General features: G+C 35.2%; 2 protein-coding genes across 2 annotated transcripts; one reads left to right on the plus strand and one right to left on the minus strand.

Annotated features, from left to right (window-relative positions):
• Positions 1-519: 519 nt before the first annotated feature.
• On the minus strand, positions 520-8,608 carry LOC121423710 (CXXC motif containing zinc binding protein-like). Its single transcript, XM_041619142.1, has 7 exons — positions 8,350-8,608; positions 8,161-8,244; positions 6,849-6,905; positions 5,417-5,498; positions 3,774-3,883; positions 3,300-3,365; positions 520-1,303 (listed from the first exon to the last, which is right to left on the minus strand). The coding sequence occupies exons 1-7, from the start codon at positions 8,353-8,355 to the stop codon at positions 1,226-1,228; spliced, it is 483 nt and encodes a 160-aa protein (XP_041475076.1). The 5' UTR covers positions 8,356-8,608; the 3' UTR covers positions 520-1,225.
• A 76-nt stretch (positions 8,609-8,684) lies between these two features.
• Positions 8,685-13,655, plus strand: LOC121423709 (zinc transporter ZIP3-like). Its single transcript, XM_041619141.1, has 2 exons — positions 8,685-9,075; positions 12,142-13,655. The coding sequence occupies exon 2, from the start codon at positions 12,168-12,170 to the stop codon at positions 13,212-13,214; it is 1,047 nt and encodes a 348-aa protein (XP_041475075.1). The 5' UTR covers positions 8,685-9,075; positions 12,142-12,167; the 3' UTR covers positions 13,215-13,655.
• Positions 13,656-13,947: the final 292 nt, after the last annotated feature.

Genomic DNA, 13,947 nt, shown 5'->3' on the forward strand with positions numbered 1-13,947 from the left:
TTCAATAACTTCCTTACACTGAATTTCCATTACACCAGTACACATACTTTTGCTCATAACTGCCAATTGATATAGAAATCCATTTAAAAGTAGGCACCGGTTTTCACATTAAAATATTTGTACAGAAAATACCGCAACAATCGCCAATTGATTTAAATTCATACAGTAGCACTGCTCTTTACATTACTGCAATAGACAAACATTGTCAATCTTTTATATCTTTTTGTGTATGATTTTAACATTTTATTCAAGTACTTTCAAACCTTGAAACATAAACTTCACATGAGGATGATTAACAAAGGACAAATAACAATGTCTTACAGACAAAAAATAAATACTTTAAAAAGGGGGAGGGGGGCAAAGAAGTTACAATTGGGTTCAAGGGAAGGTGGTGATGGGGACATCCATGCAAATGGTAATGTGGACTCGTTGAATAGATGGGAAGAGATCATCTTGTGACTATAAAATATCAAGAATCATAGCGAATGATCCTGCTTCATGCTCGAGAAAGAGCTTGCAAGGGGTGGATGAACTTAGTCTGCAAGCCCAGACTCAAATTTAACACTTTAACCATTTATACCATGTTTAGAGTAAAGACTAGACTACACTCTGGCCCATATTCTGAAGTCGGGTTTAACTTAAACTCAGGTTTAAAGTTGTGGTTTAAGTATGGATAGCCAATTGTTACATAAATCACTAACGGTAGAGATACCATATTTCAGCTCATTTTGCTAGCAAATCATTTATAATTGTCTTGGAAGTATAAATAGATGATTGTCTTCACCATCGATGAATCAGGAAAGAGCACAGTAAACATACGAAACATACATCTTCATAAAAAATTTGACACTTTTGGCTTCCCATAATTTTAGCAGAGTTAGACCATGTTCTAAGTTAAACCAGACTTCAGAATACCGGCTTTTGTGTGTGTCAAGGCAGCCACAATACATAGTGAATCTAGTCTCACTACTTCAGACTCTGCATCATGCACTTTGCGATTTATGCGAAACCCAGGGGTCTGTGAATGCAGACTAGGAAGAACTTGTGCATGCACTCCAATCTTCATATAAGATGGAGGCATTAAAACTCAATCCAAATTAATATCACCATCCAGCATCATTCAGAAGTTCATAGATCAATGGTGTCTCTATCCTCCATAAAAGTCTGTGCTTTAAAAGTCATGTTCTAATTGTCTGTTTCTCATCGAATGACACACCAGCAATCATCATACTTTGATAAACTTGCTCTCCAATTCATAAATTCCTACTGTCTCGCTGGCCTTTTCATCATAATCTGCCCATTCCTGCAATCGTAAATGAAGAAGAAAAAAATAGCACATGAAGAGAAAGAATACACCAACTTGAAGGACAATCATACATTAGGGCTGCAAGATGTTTAAGACAAGATAGTGTAAAATATTGTGAAACTCGGACTTCAGTGAATGATAGTGGGTCGTAATAATGCAATTTATCATCATCGTCATCACAATATAGGCCAAAGTTCATTGACCTTTGACCTTGGTCATGTGACCTGAAATGCGCACAGGATGTTCAGTGATACTTGATTACTCTAATGTCCAAGTTTAACGAACTAGACCAATAAATTTTCAAAGTTATGATGGGAATTCAACAGATACCCCCAAATCGGCCAAAGTTCATTGACCCTAAATGACCTTTGACCTTGGTCATGTGACATAAAACTCACGCAGGATGTTCAGTGATACTTGATTAACCTTATGTCCAAGTTTCATGAACTAGGTCCATATATTTTCTAAGTTATGATGACATTTCAAAAACTTAACCTCAGGTTAAGATTTCGATGTTGATTCCTCCAACATGGTCTAAGTTCATTGACCCTAAATGACCTTTGACCTTGGTCATGTGACATGAAACTCTAATAGGATGTTCAGTAATACTTGATTAACCTTATGGCCAAGTTTCATGAACTTGGTCCATATACTTTCTAAGTTATGTCATTTTAAAAACTTAACCTCAGGTTAAGATTTGATGTTGACGCCGCCGTTGGAAAAGCGGCGCCTATAGTCTTACTCTGCTTCGCAGGTGAGACAAAAATTCTCACAAATCATTAGGTGAAAGCAAAAGGGAGGGAAGGGAAGGTCTTGATCTCCATTTATAACTAGATTATTACCTCTAAATTTGACTTCCCTTTTCTTGAGTTTTCACCACATACAATACATCTCATGACGTTTTATTCATTTCTACCTGAAGATAAGAACTACAAGCCTCCTCATCCCACTTCAAAGATAAAGCAATTCCATGACGAATGTCACCGTTTTTGTTCATTCATACTTCAATTCACAAAATGCTCAAGGTATGATAATGTGAGAACATAAGAACTTGTCATTGTAGGGGAGTTTTTGCTTCAATGCAGGACAGATTCGAGAACACAGTAAATCTATTTTAAAAAATGCCTGTAAATTGACAAAGAACAGCTGGGAGGTCTTTGTTGAAAAGTGATGTACCCCAACAGCAGTTTTGTCCTAGGTTTCGAGGCTGACAAAAATAGCAAATATATCGTTTCTCCAGAGTCCTGGGGAGCGTTTCATGAAAGGACTTGTCGGACGTTTTATCCGACAAGTCCTGTTTTATCTGACAGTTACTATAGTAACAGTGCCTCTCAGCCAATCAGAATCCAGGAAAGTTGTCAGATCTGACAACTTGTCGTACGAAAATATTGATGAAACGCCCCCCTGGGCTACGTAACAAAGATTTGCAATCAATCGCTAAATACCAATAACCAATCAAGATCATCGTTGTATGCGCACTCTATTTATAATACTGACTGGGAGCCAATGAGCGCGGTTCTTTCACATTTGCAATTCATCGCAAACCTTTGTGTTACAGAGTCCAGGACGAAACTCCTGTTTTGATTCACCAATTTTCGACAAAGACTTCTTGGTTGTTCTTTGTCATGAAGGGCTTTTGACAATGAAGACTATGTTCTTGAATCTCTAGTGCGTTCTAGAGCGAAATCTCCCTATCATCTAGAACCAAAAGAAAAATTACTGTATATCGGGATGGTCCCACAAACGGGATCAGATGTACATACTTCATCAAATTGCAAAGAAGGGAATTTCTACAAATAAAACATGAAAGAGGGTAATCAAATTTTGCATCTTCACCACTCCAACTCGCAAGGAATGGAATGCAACTTGCGATTTAGATTGCGTTTTCAAATACAGAAATTAAATATCTATATTGTTCCTTTCCCACGACAAACATACATTCAAATTAGCAAGATTTATATAGAAAATTAAAATAAGAAATAATTTCATGTACCTCTTCTTGCAAGTCAATGTCTGTAAACTTGGATGAAGATTCAACAGCATCGGCCTTGAATCCAGCCTAGGATAATGATGAATTAAAAAGAAGACTTTACAGGAAAAAAGAAGGGCATATTTTTCTTACTTTTAACTAGTTGAACTATTGTATTTCCTTATATAAAAACACATCATCCATATACCCTAGCCAATGGAGGCTCTATATTGCAATTCCTTTAGCTTTTATTTTGTATGATTTTCTATCTAATAACATATATGTTTGTTGAACATACTCTTTTAATAATGATCACAGTTATACAGCCCCGTAGCCAGGGTTTTAAATTGGGGGGTTCGTTTTGATCCCTTCTCTTTTCCTCCCATATTTTTCCTAGCTTTTCAAAATTGTATCCCCCGCCCACCCCCCCCCCCCTCCCCAGGCTTGGTATATAAAGAATAGAAATGCTAGACAGGGGAAACCAGTCAATATACATACCCTGAAAGAGTACTCCACTGGTTCCATTCCTCTGCAGTCAAATGCTACCACTGTCTGAAACTGATTATTCTTATCAATCACGTACGGCTTGATGAAATCCTTTAAGATATCTTTTAGGGGAGAGAGAGACAAAAAGGTAAAAGAGAAAGAGATGAGAAATAAACTAGCACATCAATGATGTGGAGGAATTTTCTGTGATTTATGAAAACATTTTGCATAAATTAGCATAAATAATTTTCTACTGAAAATTTTCAAAATTCTGTGTAGAAGTTTGGTGGGCCTCATGAAGTTCTACCGGATGGAAGAAAAAATATAATCTGTCAACAAATAAAGAAGAAGAGGCATTTTCTGAATAAATTTCGCATAAATTAGCATAAGTAATTTTCTACTAAAAATTTCAAAAATCTGTGTAGAAGTTTGGTGAACCTCATAAAGTTCTACAAGATGGAAGAAGAAAAAAAAAGTAAAAATCGGTCAACAATTAAAGTAGAAAAAGCATTTTATGTGAAATTTTAAAATATGAATAAATTAATTTTGAATAAATTAGCATAAAATTGTTCTAGTCAAAATTTCAAAATTCTGTGTAGAAGATTGGTGAACCTCATGAAGCTCTACCAGATGGAAGCAAAAAATTCAAAATCGGTCAACAAATAAAGAAGAAGCATTTTATGTGAATTTTTAAAAATATGCATTAATTTCGCATAAATTAGCATAATAATTGTTCTGGTCAAAATTTCAAAATTCTGTGTACAAGATTGGTGAACCTTATGAAGCTCTACCAGATGGAAGAAGCATTTTATGTGAATTTTTAAAAATATGCATTAATTTTGCATAAATTAGCATAATAATTGTTCCCGTCAAAATTTCAAAATTCTGTGTACAAGATTGGTGAACCTTATGAAGCTCTACCAGATCGAAGAAGAAGCATTTTATGTGAATTTTTAAAAATATGCATAAATTAATTTCGCACAAATCAGCATAATAATTGTTCTGGTCAAAATTTCAAAATTCTGTGTAGAAGATTGGTGAACCTCATGAAGCTCTACCAGACGGAAGCAAGAAATTTAATTTCGAATAAATTAGCATAAAAATTGTTCTAGTCAAAATTTCAAAATTCTGTGTAGAAGATTGGTGAACCTCATGAAGCTCTACAAGATGGAAGCAAAAAATTTAATTTCAAATAAATTAGCATAAAAATTGTTCTAGTCAAAATTTCAAAATCAGTCAAAAAAATCAAAATCGGTCAACAAATAAAGAAGAAGTATTATTTTTAGCGAATTTTGAAAAATGTGCATAAATTAGCATATTTAATGAATTTCAAAATTCTGTGTAGAAGTTTTGAATGCCCCACCTAGTGCTATCATATAAAGCAAACAGAATTGAAATCGGACTTGAAATGGCGAAGTAGTAGCATTTTGAAATTGTGGACGGACGACAGACAACGGACGCCATGGCATAAACTCATCTTGCCCTTCGGGCCGGATGAGCTAAAAAGGATGGGATTAAAGTCCCTATAGTCATTTAGCTGAACCATGTCTGGGCCATTGTGACTAATTTCGATATTGTATTAAGTTATTCCATTGGACAGACAAAATACTCAGGTAATAATAGAAAAATATTTTTCAAATTTATAATTGACTCACCTATAGAGTTTTCTCTGCTACAGAGCTTGCATTTTGACACCATACTAGCTTGACCTCTACCTCCCTTGAGCGGTGAACTTTCCTTTAAAGTATAATGATAATATCAAAAACAATACTTTACAGGAAAACTACATTCTCATTTAAAAGTTGGTTTATCTTCTGCTCATATAAACTCGGTATTTCCGAGGGGCTATTTTATAATGCTGTTTGTGAAATATAACACAACTAGGGGTGTTTCACAAAGATTTAAGTATGACTTACCAGTCACACATACTTAAATGACAATAGAAGGCATGACCGCATTGGTCGGTTCAAAGCAATTCCATAGAGGCTGTGCACTACTGCGTCTTGATCAATAAGATTGTGCATTGCGTATATCTTGTACATGTCAGCATTTAAGTGCGACTTAAGTCATACTTAAATCTTTGTGATCCTTTCTTGTAGCACTCATGGTCGATGGGTCTTGCAGGGAATGAGGATCAATAATCTTGGCAACTAGAAGGTACTAGGTCTCAGTTTTGGGGATACATTTAATTTTGAGGTAATTTCGAGTTTATAATGAATCTTCACCATGCATCCCAATCAAGCCTAATTTTTTCTTAATATAAACTTCTTTCATAAATTTGGATGTACATTTGAGTTTTTAAACTGTTGATGCATTATTTTCATATATTTTTGAATTCATCTAATTATGTTAAATTACTAGAATTTTTCGAGAATACAAGGCTACTCAAATATGCACTCTATGAAACCTTTATTTTTGCAGTTTTTTCCATAACTTTCTACTAGATATTCAAATTTTTGCAATTTATTTCTTAAAACACTATTCTTTATACCAACAATTTCAACTTCAAGTAAAAGTATATAGAAGTTCATACTCATTGGTTTATCATGTCTCAAAATTTTACTGGAGTATTAATTGGTTATTGGACATTTCTTTCAAAAAAATTGTTTATTTTCAATGTTGTTGCGGTTATGATTTACATCAAATATGTCACTGTTTATGTTTATATATTATGTTTTTACTTTGTAAATCTTTCTCAATTCAGCCACTGGCTGCGATGAAATGATAATAAAACCTTCAATTCAAATTCAATTCAATGATAGGGATGGGAAAATGACAGCCTTTTCAAATCTATTTACTTGGCATGATTTTTCTAATGTTTCTTTACTTTACTTTGTTTTTAGGTACAATTTAGACACTGTACAGACTTGGTTGTAATCGTTTTATTACACTTTCAATGAACTACCAGTATTTCCTGATAAGTCTTGACCATAAAAGCATGCAACATTCAGTACTTACTATTTGTTAGAATTAAAATCGTACAATTTGTCTACAATCATGTAGGTATCCACAAATGTGTTTGAACTAGTAAGAGATTGACATCAAAATACTCAGATTCAAAAATACTGTAAAATTGCTCATACTTACTGTCAGGGTGACATATTGCCAGTTTCTTGTTATTTCATTACAGCTGCTACATTTCATCTGAAACAATAAAGGATAGAGGGAGAAAGAGAGAGGGAAGGAGAGAAAGAAGAGAGATATTAGGAGAGAGAAAGGGGAACAGAAGAGGCAGATCATGGGCTAACAGGATTATCATTGAAGTTACAATAAATATGAATAGAGTTTTGTGGTACATACTAGCTCTAAGTTCATGATCTGCATGTTTTGTCCACTCTGTGAATTACACTTCAAAACTATAGTGCAATGGTGCAAAATCAAATTAGCCAGAATTCACAAAAGTGGTTCGATTGTCCGATGGTACAAAACCATGGACTATATGCAGGTTTTGTGTGTATAGTTATACGCTTAATTGCACACGCTAAGAAAATCCAAGTACACTTTTTTTTTTAATTCATGCTTGAATGAAATGAGATAACATGCATATTCCATGGAATTTTTATATGTAGGCCTATACCTGGGGAGCGTTTCATCAATATTTTTGTCCGAAAAGTTGTAAGATCTGAAAACTTTCATTGATTTTGATTGGCTGAGAAGCGCAGTTCCTAGGCTGTGGTAACTCTCTGATTTGATATGTCGGATAAAATGTCTGACAAGTCTTTTTATGAAACGCTTTATCCCCTGGGTACAATCGTTCAAATCACCTTTTTGGATTGGGCCAGTAGGGTAGGTCTTGCACGGGGAATAAATAAAAATGATAAATGTTAACTAATGATGACAATGATGATGATAATAATATAATAACAATAAATAACTTAATAAAAAAAATTATGATAATTAAAATATTAAGACTAAATAATTAATTTATAAAGGTCTAATCACAGATGATGATGAAAATATCAATGATATAGAATAATAGATTAATATTTTCATGACAATCATAATGCAAATTACATATTCTCAATTCTCAACATGAATTCAACATAATATTCAGTCTTCATATTATGAAATAACTGTCCAGCCAGCGCTCAGCCTCAGGCATACAATTTATATTCGTCTAATAATCTTGTCAAAGAGGAAAATATTGATCATAGATTTATGACAATCATGACAATTAGATTAAATTTTAAGTATCTTCAGTTGGGAAGAAGAGGCCTACGCATTAAACTCAAGCAGTAAGTTTCCCGCGTTATCCCAAGCAATACTAGTAGTAGTAGTAGCAATACCCGAACCCCCGGCCCCCAGTGCAGGCTCCCTCTCCACTCTTTAATAGTCTAGTCTCAGTCAATCATGAGATGCATTCATAATCATATGCCATTGCATACAATTACAAACTTACTTTCATGTACCAGCGAAAATCATCTCCATCAGGACCGAGATTGGTCACGTTCTCCAAGTTTGCTTTAATCTGCAACCCTATGCGCTAAAACAAAGAGAAAGAGAATATTAGTTGAAATCCTGATTAACTAAAATATAAAAATGAAACAGGCAAAAACAAAATAGATGTTCACGAGCACTACAAACTCACCACCATGTTTACAACCTTCCCACTCTTCCGTAGTTGGTTCCATCACTAGAAAAGAAGCTGATCTCGTTTTGACTAAAATGATATCAAAATGTTAATGTCGTTACAAATTGATCACATAAGTGTCAAGTACTTTTCATAAACATTTGATAGTATGTTTGTAGGTAAGTTTTGGGGATACATCTCCAATCAAATTGTTAAAAGGCACATCCAAGTGATCATATCCGCCTAAGAGAAATCACAAGTATTTAATAGGTATAACATCCCCCGTTTTTTCCGTCCAGCTGATTGCGAAATCCCTTCCGGGTCCCGAAATGCTCACAGCAGCACAGCTGAGCACGTAAACAAAATTGACGTTGCAATGCAAGCTGTGTGGACTGCTGTGATGTGAGACTGAGATGTGAGCAGGAGAAATATATTAGGAGGCGACTTATTAACTGCACTGTTGCTATGTTACTGTGCTATCAATATGAAATTCTGCCTGGCAAAATGATTCTTCACCATACATCTTTCACAACATTAAACGTTTAGCTACGTTAGAATTAAAACTAGTCTACTCTAGGCATGCATGCTAGGCTCTTTGACTGACCATGGACTCTTCGATCTTGCTCGCCAAGTCAGACCTTGTTCATTGATTCAATGATTGAATGAGTGGCGAGGCGGCAGGCAAGTGTGCGAATTTGTTTTTTTTTAGTCCAGAATCCAGCCAATCCAATTGAGTAACAACAGGTAAGACAGATGGCAGTTCTAAATCTAATTATAAGTTTTATCTAGAAAGAAGTTAGATCTATCATCTACCAAACTATTCATGCTTATATGATATGTTATATATTATTATAGTTTTGCTTATTATAGATTTCGAACCCGGGGGGGCCACTTACATTGACGAGTCGATACCATGCGCGACCAAAAAAACACGTAAAAAGGATGTCTTTTTCATGATAGGGCACGTTACGTACGTACGTAACGTGATAAGGGTGTTAAAAACACCAACATAATGAAAAAAGGGTATCTTTTTCGCTAGGAAAATTACGTCTTTAGGGTCGAATTTGCGGGGATGATAAAACAAAATTAAAATGTTTTATAAAGGATGTCCTTTTTGCCCCAACACTTTGTGTTTAGAGTCCGATTTGCGCGAGGTGTAGAAGCTGGGGTCATACTAAACCAAATAAGGTAAAGCCGACGAGGACCCGTAACAAAACATTCCTGTACTTGTTTAGGGGTTCATTTCAGGGAATATTTGCCAAGAGTGTCGTTTGGTTTTCAATACTTGTTAAGGGTAGGGTTTGAGACGCCAATACTTGTTAAGGGGTGCATTTTCAGAATATGGAAATTACATGTTTAGGGTGCTTTTCGAAACCCCATGGTTGCGCATGGTATCCACTCGTGAATGGAAGTGGCCCCCCCCCCCCCCCCGTAATTTAGAACTTTACATCTACATAATCTAAACTACTATACATCTAACAAGTAACATGATCTACCTCACTGTTCAAAACACCAACACCAGATTTCAACACTGTACATGAAATAACCCATTTTTTAACTGGCAAAATTCATCAGGATTCAACGTTACATGTTATTGGGTTAAGTCGATTTCCAGGACAGCATGTATGCTTTTTGGGAGAGTACTTCTTCAAGGTTCAAGGTCTTAAGAATGTGCATGTCTAGATGCCTGCCATGTCTGATTGACACGTTTTGCATGCATCAATATCGTACGAGTTATGACAAGTGAAGTTACATTTTGTCCTAAAAAGTGTTATAAATAAAGTTTCAGTGATGACAAAAGCCAGTAAAGGCCCAAGTTATAATTACTAACCTTTTAATCTGGAATGAAAATGGAAATATGATAAGTTTGAGGCAAAATGAATAATTTTATTTCATGTGTGGTTTATTAAAATTCAATTTTATCTGGGCAATTCCACAGGTTGGTGGACATGAGCTTAAAAATTCAAATTCAATATTTTCTTGAATTTTTTAAATATACTTTAAGTCCTTCATACATAATAGTTTCAGGAACAAGAAATAAAAAGTTAATTTTCATATGTATACTTTGGAAAAAAATGGTCAAAAGTTGTGTCTTCCATTCTGTACCAAAATACAAGAAAAATAGTGAAAAATGAAATATGCCTTACTACCATTTTGTTATTGCAACAACATACCACTTTATATATTTCTGAAGTTAAGAAGAGTCAAATTACTTAAAATACACAACAGCTTTTCAAGTAAATTTGTAGTACTCATTCAAAAATGAATATTGCAACCTGCTCAGGTGATGTAACGTGAGTAACCGAAAAAACTGACTTTGTTTTCTGAGAGAAAAATTCTTCACAGTTAATTGGTGGGATTTTAAATTCTCTTCTTTCAAACAATCTTTGACACAGTGATGACTATCAAAATTACTAAAAAGTACAATTTTTTAATAAAAATGATGAAGAAAAACTGTAACGTGAGTAACTTTGTAACGTGAGTAACCACCATGTAATGTGAGTAACCAGTAAAAATTATTCAGTTAGGTAACATTTTCTGTGGGATGTCAAGTTTTAAGTCTCATGGTGAGTTGTGAAGTTATTTTTGATTAATCAAAAGCAAAATGAGGGTACACCACTTTGATGTGACTCTTTGTTCATCAAAATATCAGTGGTCATACAATCACACAAAAAATTGAATATTAGTAGAAGTATTCACAATGCTAGAGTGCATTAGTAAGACTTGGTTTCAATTAACCAAACTTTAAAGAGTGTTTGAACAACACATTGAATGCCCTTACTTGTAACCCTATCTAGGCCAGGGTATTTTGGGAGTTGATATTGCCTGGGGGGAGGGGGGGGGGGGGGGGTGGGGGGCCTCCCAGGCCCCCCTTGAGATCTCGGCCATTGGCAGCACGATCATGCCGAAAATTTGCACGCAGGTTGTCTTGGACATAATCTACAATACTATACAGTAATCTATTTCATGCAAATTGGTATTAAGCGATTATGCTAATTTATGCATAATTAGTAAGCGAAATCATACTTTTCCCTCCTACTCCCTAATAAAGCTCCAATTGTTCCAATATTTTGTATAAAATCTCTTTTTGATGTTCCTAGCAATGAATTTTACACACATTATTGAATTTTTAATGACATGTGTGTTGTTAACCATACATGGACAAAATGTAACGTGAGTAACCGTAACGTGAGTAACCATATTATCTGCACCTCAAGTAAAAACCATGTGTTCTTTATTTTTCTAATTATATACAAAGTTTGTCTCCCTAATATACTTCTTTGAAATGAATATAATCAACTTTCATAAAAGCCTTGTATGAGGAGACTTTTCACTTATGTTGACTTTTCATTTTATGCATGTCCAAATCATGTAACGTGAGTAACCGACACATTCCAAAGATTTGCCAGGAGCATAATAGAATTTCCCAAGTTTTGTTTTTATACAAAGGATAGTCAGACTGTGTACTTTGTTGTGATAAGGAGATGTTTAGTTCCTATCAATAATAACGGAGTTACAGCTCCAAGTATGAGTCAAGGTGTCTCCAAATGTAACGTGAGTAACCGTGGAATAGCCCATCTGCAGAACTTATGATATCGGAAGAATTGATAAGAATAAATCAATTTGAAATTTTTTCATGAGAATTTAGCAACTTAGAATATAAGCTCATAGAATACAATAATATGAATAACAGAAATGTCGCATACATATATTCATTTAAAAGTAACGACCCCTAGATATAGGTCTGTAACTTACAAAAAAAGACATTTCAATAGCGATACTCATTTTTCTTTACCTCCCTCTTCACAGGACAACATTGACAAACATTTGAGATCATGGAGACCAATATCAAGATTCTACTTGCTGTTTGCATGCTCATCGTGTTTATAGTGACCCTGTTGGGTGCCTTATTACCCCTCAAAGTATTTGGCCGACGAACCAACCAATCCCGGGCTCAGATCGAACGCTCGGACAAGATTCGCAGCCTATGTAATTGTTTGGCAGGTGGTGTCTTCTTGGCTACTTGCTTTCTCGGCCTCATCCCGTCAGCAAGGAACAAATTTGTTGAAGTCTTTGCAGCAAGCAACTACAAGACGGATTATCCGGTGTGTGAGGCTGTAGTCATCGCAGGATTTTTCCTCATATTGGCTCTGGAGCAAGCGATCACAGCAACACAGGATCGCAAAGCTGCGCAGACCGTGGACTATATGCAATTACAACAAATCGAAAGTGACATAGATACTCATCTAAGTGTAGAAGAAGAAGATGAAGATGAGGTGATATTTGCATCGCCATCACAGTCTCGTGTCAAAAGCAATCCTCTTCCAAATGGAAAATCAACGAATGGCATTCTACAGCATAGCCACTTTCCCGGTGCTTCAGGAAACAGCCATTCACATCATGGACACAGCCACTATGGCAATGTCGGATCCACCAACGTCTTACATTCCATCATACTTCTCCTCGCTCTGTCTGTACATTCCGTCTTCGAAGGTATGGCCCTTGGCCTTCAGGAAGACATCAAGCAAATCATCTATCTACTTGTTGCAATGGTTGCGCATGAAAGTCTTGCAGCATTTGCTTTAGGAGCAAGCCTTTTGAAGAGTGAGGTGCGGCTATCAGCGTACATCGTCTATGGTGTTATATTTTCAAGTATGATCCCGATAGGTACTGCGATTGGGGTCGGGATTCAATCCAGTCACAGCTTCAGTGCTGATGTTTGCTCGGCAGTCATGCAGGCGGTTGCTGCTGGTATATTCATCTTTGTGACATTCTTTGAAATCTTAAATCACGAATTTGAAAATGAAAAATACAGATGGCGTAAGCTTCTCTTTACTGCATTGGGTTATGTCGCTCTCGCTTTACTGGAAATTGTTGGATGATGCAAATAAGTATTTGATTGTCTGAAAGTTTGATATCATGGTGTAGGGATATATAGATTATCCTCTTTCAATAACTGGAAAATGATATCAACAATGTTCATATAGCAAATTTGGTCATTCAATGAAATAAGTTGGCAATAATCTTGAATGATCAATATTGAGGCAATTCAGAATTGAAATTTATTGATGTAGAATCCAATGGGCATTGAATTTTATTTCAGTAGGTTGCTTGAATATGATTCAAGCATAGTATGAATTAAGAAATAATGCAGACCACATCTTTAAAGGATATTAAGCCTTAAAGGCTTGATTTGAATTTTGTTATGGTCTTTAAAAAGATACAACTAGCAATGTAAAGGGGAAGTTCACCCTGACAAAAAGTTTTTTTGTAAAAATAGCAGAAAATATAATAAAATACATTGGCGAAGGTTTGAGATACATCCATCAAAGAATTAAAAAATTATTAGAATTTTAATTATTTGATGAATTTGTGACATCATATGCCTGCAGCATTCCTTCATAGCAAATGGTAAAAAAATCAATGAAATGTCATTTTCTCAGAAAATTGAAAATAGATTTTAGTGTACCTTTCGCATATTTAGACAATCATTTCACACCCGGTCATGAAAAGAAAACAAAAGTCATCGGGAACCATTACAAATATGAATGCATTTTATCTTACATCATAGGGCAGCTGCTTGTTTGTGACATCACAGGTCCAAAACTTAAATTT

Source organism: Lytechinus variegatus, chromosome 11, assembly GCF_018143015.1.
Source record: "Lytechinus variegatus isolate NC3 chromosome 11, Lvar_3.0, whole genome shotgun sequence".
Lineage (NCBI taxonomy): Eukaryota > Metazoa > Echinodermata > Echinoidea > Temnopleuroida > Toxopneustidae > Lytechinus > Lytechinus variegatus.